At 41.5% G+C, this 7,331-nt stretch overlaps 1 protein-coding gene across 1 annotated transcript; it reads left to right on the forward strand.

Annotated features, from left to right (window-relative positions):
* Window positions 1–498: 498 nt before the first annotated feature.
* Window positions 499–2,055, forward strand: LOC112093783. The gene is made up of 6 exons (XM_024172926.1): window positions 499–819; window positions 916–967; window positions 1,241–1,411; window positions 1,460–1,556; window positions 1,668–1,761; window positions 1,870–2,055. The coding sequence occupies exons 1-6, from the start codon at window positions 499–501 to the stop codon at window positions 2,053–2,055; spliced, it is 921 nt and encodes a 306-aa protein (XP_024028694.1).
* Window positions 2,056–7,331: the final 5,276 nt, after the last annotated feature.

Consider the following 7,331-nt stretch of genomic DNA (forward strand, 5'->3'; position numbering starts at 1 on the left):
TATGTCTTGCGGGTGGAGCCCTGTGTGTTGTTAGAGGCTTAGGACTTAGAAATTTATATTATATTTTAATCAAGTTAAGTAGGGCTCGTATGAGAATTTACTTTATTAACCCGTAATCGAACCTCCACATCACCACCCCTGATCCGGGCTGTGACAGAGTGGTATCAGAGCCCTAGGTTAAGACTCCACAGGATTGTACATACATGTGTGACATCCGGAATCTACTGAACTGTCTAGTTTTTTTTTCAGATAAAGGAGATGCCACCATAACGTAGGTCGGTTAACAACCCGGCTCCACAGAACCAAGACTTTCTGGATGCCATGTATGCTGCCTTTCAAGGCATGGCCACTAGAGCTCAGAATGAGCAGCCGGTTGAGGATAGGAAGCAAAGTTACTTCTGGAAATTTAGGCGTGCACCCATCCTCACATTTAATAGTGAGGGAGGACCTCAAGAAGTGGAGTTCTAGTTGGACTCCATAGTTAAACATTTAGATACTATGGGAGTGCCAGAAGAATACCGGATAGAATTCACTGTATATAAAATGGAATGCCAAGCAAGCAACTGGTGGAAGCCAGTAAGAAGAAGGCTTAATGTTGCTGAAATGACTTGGGAGCAGTTTGAAACTCTTTTCAATGAACAATACTTCCCTCAGAGCAATAGGGAACAAAAGGCATTGGAGTTTATGACCTTGCAGCAGGGTGATATGATGATAAGGGAATATGAGGCTAAGTTTAATGACTTGTCCCGCTTTGCGCCATCTCTGGTGGAATCTGAGCATCTAAAATGCTTGAAGTTTGAGAAAGGCCTGAGACCTAATGTAAGGAGACCTTTAGTGCCTCTAAGGATCTAAAATTTTCAATGCCTGGTGGATGCTGCTACCAGTGTGGAACAAGATAACTTAGCCTATTAGCAGAGCAAGGAAGCAGCTGCTCAAACTTCTGCTTCGGGTGGACCCTCTGCTTCAGGTGGGCCATAACAGAGCAGCAGAAGAAACTGAAACCAAGGGTAGGTTACTGGGGATGTGATCAGTGGTGGAAGTAGTTCATCTGGGAGTGACAGAAATTCTCCATACCGACCAAAGTGCAATCACTGTGAGCAGGTTGGTTATATTAGGAGGAACTGACATAATCGGAACCAGCCCCAGGGTGATGTTTCCTGTGGTTAAGAGATGCCACCGTAGTTCATGCCACCTTCCCAGCTGTAGCTGCCAATGCCAACATTTTACCCTCCTGTTCCAGCCTACCGACTGCCTCAGTACACACAGATACAAATACCATTTCCACAACAGTATAGGCCACCGACCCAAAGGCCTAATGTTGGTGATAAAGGGAAGGGGAAAGCACACGGCCAAGCTTACACCCTGACAGGAGGCAGTTTTGGTGGTCAGGCCAGCAATATCGTGGTTGAGGGTATGATTTTAGTCTCTCATTCTCTTACTCATGTGCTGTTTGATACAGGTGCCACACACTCTTTTATATCAAGTATTTTTGTTCAGACTTTGAAACTGAAATCTGAGAATTTAGAAGTCCCGATGACTTTGAACTCCCCACTAGGGTGTGTGGAGGTAATGAGTGTGTGTAGATCGTGTGAAATCATGATTGGGGGTGAGCGATTGAGAGCTGATTTGATTATCCTTCTGATGAGTAAGTTTGACGTGGTACTCAGAATGGATTGGTTGTCGAAATATGGAGCAATTGTTGATTGCTACCGTAGGAGAATGACTTTGATGACTAAGTCTGGAGCAGTGATTGCGTATCAGGTAGATATGAATCCAATCTTGGGAGAACGACTGTTGAGGTATAGTGTTGGGGGATAGAGGAATCTAGCCTGTTTTTCTTCCCTTCTTGTTTTGGAATGTGAACCCGAGATAATTGAAGATAGTGCGGGAATTCCTGTAGTGGATGAGTTAGCAGATGTATTTCTTGAGGATCTACCTGGGTTGCCGCCAGATCGGGAGATTGAATTCTGTATTGATTTGGTTTCGGGAATGGCACCTATCTTTATTCCTCCATACCGGATGGCATCGACTGAAATGAGAGAATTGAGAAAGTAGCTTAAGGAGCTAGCAAAAAAGGGGTATATACAAAACAATACTTCCCTTTGGGGTACACTGGTGTTGTTTGTGAAAAAGCATGACGGATCCCTCCGGTTGTGCATTGACCATCGTCAGTTGAATAGGGTAACTGTGAAGAACAAATACCCACTGCCGAGGATCGATGAGTTATTCGATCAGTTGGGTGGGTCACAGTTTTACTCTAAGATTGACTTGGGGTTTGGGTACCATCAGTTGAAAATCAAGGAGGATGATATCCCGAAAACAGCCTTTAGAACTCGATACAGGCACTTTGAGTTTCTTGTAATGCCTTTTGGGCTGACGAATGCCCCGGTGGCATTCATGGATTTAATGAACCGTGTTTTTCAGCCGTATTTGGATCTGTTTGTGATCATCTTAATCAATGACATACTAGTTTACTCGAAGACTTAGGAAGAACATGAGCATCACTTGAGGATTGTTCTTCAGACTCTTCGAGAACACCAGTTGTATGCAAAGAAGGAGAAATGTGACTTCTGGCTGACAGAAGTGAAGTTCCTTGGGCATGTGATCTCAGGACAAGGAATTTATGTAGATCCTTCCGAGATCGAGACTATGCTACAGTGGGAAAGGCCGAAGAATGTAACAGAGATTCGCAGTTTCTTTAGACTTGCAGGGTACTATCAGTGTTTTGTAAAGGACTTCTCGAGTATTGCTGCACTGATGACTCGGTTGACCAAGAATGAGGTCAGATTCGAGTGGGATGCTGAATGTGAACATGCCTTTTAGGAATTGAAGGCAAGGATGACAAGTGTACCAGTCCTAACTATTCCTAATACCGAGGAGCCATATGAGGTGTACTTTGACGCCTCGGGGGTTGGGCTTGGTTATGTTTTGAGGCAAGGTGGGCACGTTGTAGCTTACGCATCTCGCCAACTGAGACCGCATGAACGGAACTACCCTATGTGTGACTTGGAATTAGCAGCGATGATATTTGCTCTTAAGATATGGAGATGTTATCTCTATGGAGTAAAGTTTCAGGTCTTTTCTGATCATAAGAGTCTGAAGTACTTGTTTACTCAAAAAGATATGAACCTCAGGCAGAGGAGATGGGTGGAGTACATGGAGGATTACGACTTCATGCTTGAGTATCATCTGAAAAAAGCTAATGTGGTAACTGATGCCCTTAGCAGGAAAACCTCAGGGACTTTAGCGTCATTAGCTCTAGAAGACTGGAAGAGGACTGAAGTTGTGAGCGATTGTGACCTCTAGTACCACGAGGATTATCACCTGGCAATGGTGTATAATCTGATCTCCACACCAGCTCTTATGCAACAAGTCAAGCAGAATCAGTGGCAAGATTCTCATCTCTAAGGAATCTAGGTTCGGATCCAAAATGGAGAGCAGCTTAAGGATTGGAGAATCTGAAAGGATGGGACGCTGTACTTTCGTGACCGCCTAGCTGTTCCTGAAGTAGATGACATTAAGAAGGCGATTCTGCATGAAGCTCACAAATTGAGGTACGCTATTCATCCGGGTAGTACCAAGATGTACCAGGACCTGAAAAGGCAATACTGGTGGAGAGGCATGAAGAAAGACACTCATGAGCACGTCTCAGAATGTGTAACTTGCCTCCGGATTAAAGCTGAACATTAAAAACCAACTGGAGAGTTGCAGTCTCTACCTGTTCTGGGATGGAAATGGGAATACATCACGATGGATTTTCTAATGGGGCTACTGAGAACCGAGCAGAAGCACGATGCCATTTGGCTGGTGGTGGATAGGTTGATGAAGTCTGCACACTTCATACCATTCCGTGCGACATATTCTCAGAAGATTCTGTCAGAATTGTACCTGGAGCACATTGTGAGGCTACATGGAGTGCCACTATCACGTCCGATCGTGATACCCGTTTTAATGCAAGGTATTGGAGGAGTTTTTAGGAACCCATGGGAACGGATTTGAATTTTAACACCGCATTTCATTCTCAGACTGATGGGCAATCTGAAAGAGTAATTTAGATTCTAGAGGATATGTTTCATGCTTGTATTCTGGATTTTGGCGGGAACTAGAAGAAATACCTGCACCTTGCTGAATTCACCTACAACAACAGCTATTAGGCCAGTATCGGTATGGCACCGTTTGAGGCTTTGTATGGTCATCCTTGTAGATCACCTTTTTGTTGGTTGGAACCAGAGGATAGACTCACTACTAGACCAGAGGTTGTCCAAAAGAACAATGAGAACATAGTTGTGATTCAGGAACGACTGCTAACAGTTCAAAGTTGACAGAAGAGCTATGTTGACAGAAGGCATAGGCCTCTGGAATTCCAGGAAGGCGACTTTGTTCTGTTGAAGGTTTCCCCTCACAAGGGAGTTGTTTGATTTGGTGTTAAAGGGAAGCTTGGGCCAAGGTATATTGGACCATTCCTGATCGTGCAACGAGTCGGTGTTGTGGCGTATCAATTGGCTTTACCGCCTGAGTTATCTCACATGCATGACGTGTTTCATGTCTCCATGCTTCAGAAATGTCAACCTAATCCAAAAGCTGTAGTGCAATGGTATGACGTTCTGCTACAGTATGACATGACATACGAGGAGGCACCGGTTCTGATTCTTGACCGGAAGATGAAGAGTCTGCGTCATCGTGAGATTTCGTTAGTGAAAGTGTTATGGCAGCACCATGGAGTGCAGGAAGCGACATGGGAGCTTGAGACAACGATGCAGGAACAATACCCGCATCTGTTTCTACTGTGAGGTGAGCTCTAATTTTGAGGATGAAATAACTTAAGTGGGGTAGAGTTGTAATACCCTGAAGAATTAAATGGAATTAATTGAGATAATTAAGATTTATTAATGTGCCTAATCTGATTTAATTAATTGATTTTGATTAATAAATATTTCTGACGTGTAATTTAAATAATTCCAATGTATTTAAATATTCTCGGTAATTTTTATTTTAACCCAGAAGTGTGTATGGGCACATTTCTAAACTGTTATTTTTAATTGTTGGTACCTGTCTATTTCCTTTTCTTTTTCTTTTTCTTTTCTTCCTTTTCTTTCTTTTCTTCTTTTCCTCCTGTCTCTCTTTCAGACCATTCTCTCTCTCTCTCTCTCACTCTCTCGTTCTCTCACACTCACACTCTCTCTCTCTCTCTCTCTCCCGTTTTTGCTTCAAATCAACAGGATTTCGAACCAAAGGAAAGTTTCAAGAAGTTTCAACGTCAAGAGAAGGATTCAAGGTAAGATTTCTGAAAAACCTCTCTTGAAATCCTAAAATTTCAGATTTAAGACTCATTTTTGGTTCGAAATAGATTTTGAAGGTTTTTGAGTAAAACTAGGGTAGAAATTGGAGATCTTGGGTTCTTTGGACTTGTTTTAGGACCTAGAACCCGGTTCTAGTGGTTGTCCCTTGAAATATTTTGATTTGGGACTGGATTTATAGGTTTTCAAACTAATTTCTTCGAGTTTTCTCGCACTGGTGTTCTTCACCGGTCGACCACACTGCACTGAGGCGACCGGTCGACCGGTCCAGTCGACCGGATTGCACACCACCGGTTAACCGATGGTGATGCACTGCTCTGTCACCGGTCGACCAGTGTACACGGCGTTTGACCCTGTTTGGCCTGAAATTGTTGTTTTCACTCCTATTTTCGGGAAGGACCCAAATTAGCTTCATTTTGGGACCTAGAGTCGATGGATTAGTATCTTTAATCCATGTTTTGGAATTAAAACTCTTGGAATTATGATTTGAAACATGAGATTGATTATGGCACACTAATAGGAAATTAAAGGATATGATTGAGTCTAAATTACTTTAGAAATGAGATTGGAATCCTAAAGTATTGTCTTGTAACAGTGATAGCTGAAGACTCAGATTGAGTGGCTTGAGGAAGCAAAAGCTAGAATAGTGCGCCGCTAGCCACAGGTTTGGTAATTTCGAGGTAGGATTTCTATCCGTTTCTTTGTGAGCCTGATTTTCAAAAGGATTTTGGCCTTGCAAATGTTTTAAAGAAAGGGGCTTATTTGCAAAAGAAAAATATTTTAAAAACCGTGGCTTGTTGTTGTTCACGGAACCCATGGCTTGTTGTAGTTCATGGGGACCCACGGCTTGTTGTAGTTCATGGGATTATAATAACGATTTCATAATGTTTAATAAATGATTTCTTAATGAAAGAGATCTTGCGAACCGGTAAGAAAATATTGCTAATGGCCTAGATAGGATGTGGAGAGTGCATCCACGAGGGTAGAACCTGAAACTTGGTCCGGGTAGGCTTGTGCACTTGGTTGTGTAAGTAATTTGTACAAATTACTTGCTGATGCCTATAATACAGTAAATTTCAGTTTATATTCCTTTCAGAAAAAAGATATGAGGTTTTGGCTGTTGAGTTAGAACTGAATGTCTTATTTATTTACTCGCTTATGTATTCATTCATTTATTTATAAAGTTATTTCAAATATATCCTACTGAGCCTTTCTCTCACGTTTCATTGTTTTATAAATGTTAACCCCTCCTAGGAGACTCTAGGAGCAGTGCGGAGTAGCTAGATATTTGCTACTGTTGGATCTAGCGAGGATTGTGTTCATCTTCTGACATATAAATGTAAGGAAGTTAACTTTTGTAAACTCATGTAATATTTGAATTTACTACACCGTGGTTAATATCTGTAATGATTATTTACATATTGAGCACTTTTTGAAATCAAGCATCTATCTTGGTTCTTTAGCCTAAACATACTCAAATATACATTTTCAGTCATTAACTAAGTGTTCAGGTTTGATCCGAAACTGGGGATTCCCATCGTTTCAGGTTTTCCACACGTTTTTAACCACTAAATCATCTCATTTATACATCTCATACTCCCAATTACAACCAAGATTGGTTCACAATTTCCAAACTAAATTTCGGCAGAGTTCTGCCTAATTTTTCGTGTTTCCCGAGCTAACCATAGCTCTATTTATCCATTGTTTAAACTTTCAAACACCAATCACAATCTTTCTCATCTCATTTTTATCATCATAAACATCATAAACTATAAGGTTTCACCATCAACAAATATGCTAGAAACAAAATTTAATAACCGAAAATTTAACCTTTAAACATTATGTTCTTTGGTATCTCGAATTTGCATAAGCAAATCATCATTCTTAGTAAAAAATTTTGCACAACCTACAATGTTCATGGACATGCAGCCAAGGGGAAAAAGGAGGAGGGAAATTGAAATCTTACCTTAGAAGAATGAAGAACAAGTTCCGATGACGCTAGTCAATGGCAGTTTTCGTCAGTTTTCGCTTAAA

This window comes from Morus notabilis, unplaced genomic scaffold (genome assembly GCF_000414095.1).
Source record: "Morus notabilis unplaced genomic scaffold, ASM41409v2 Scaffold351, whole genome shotgun sequence".
Classification (NCBI taxonomy): Eukaryota; Viridiplantae; Streptophyta; class Magnoliopsida; order Rosales; family Moraceae; genus Morus; species Morus notabilis.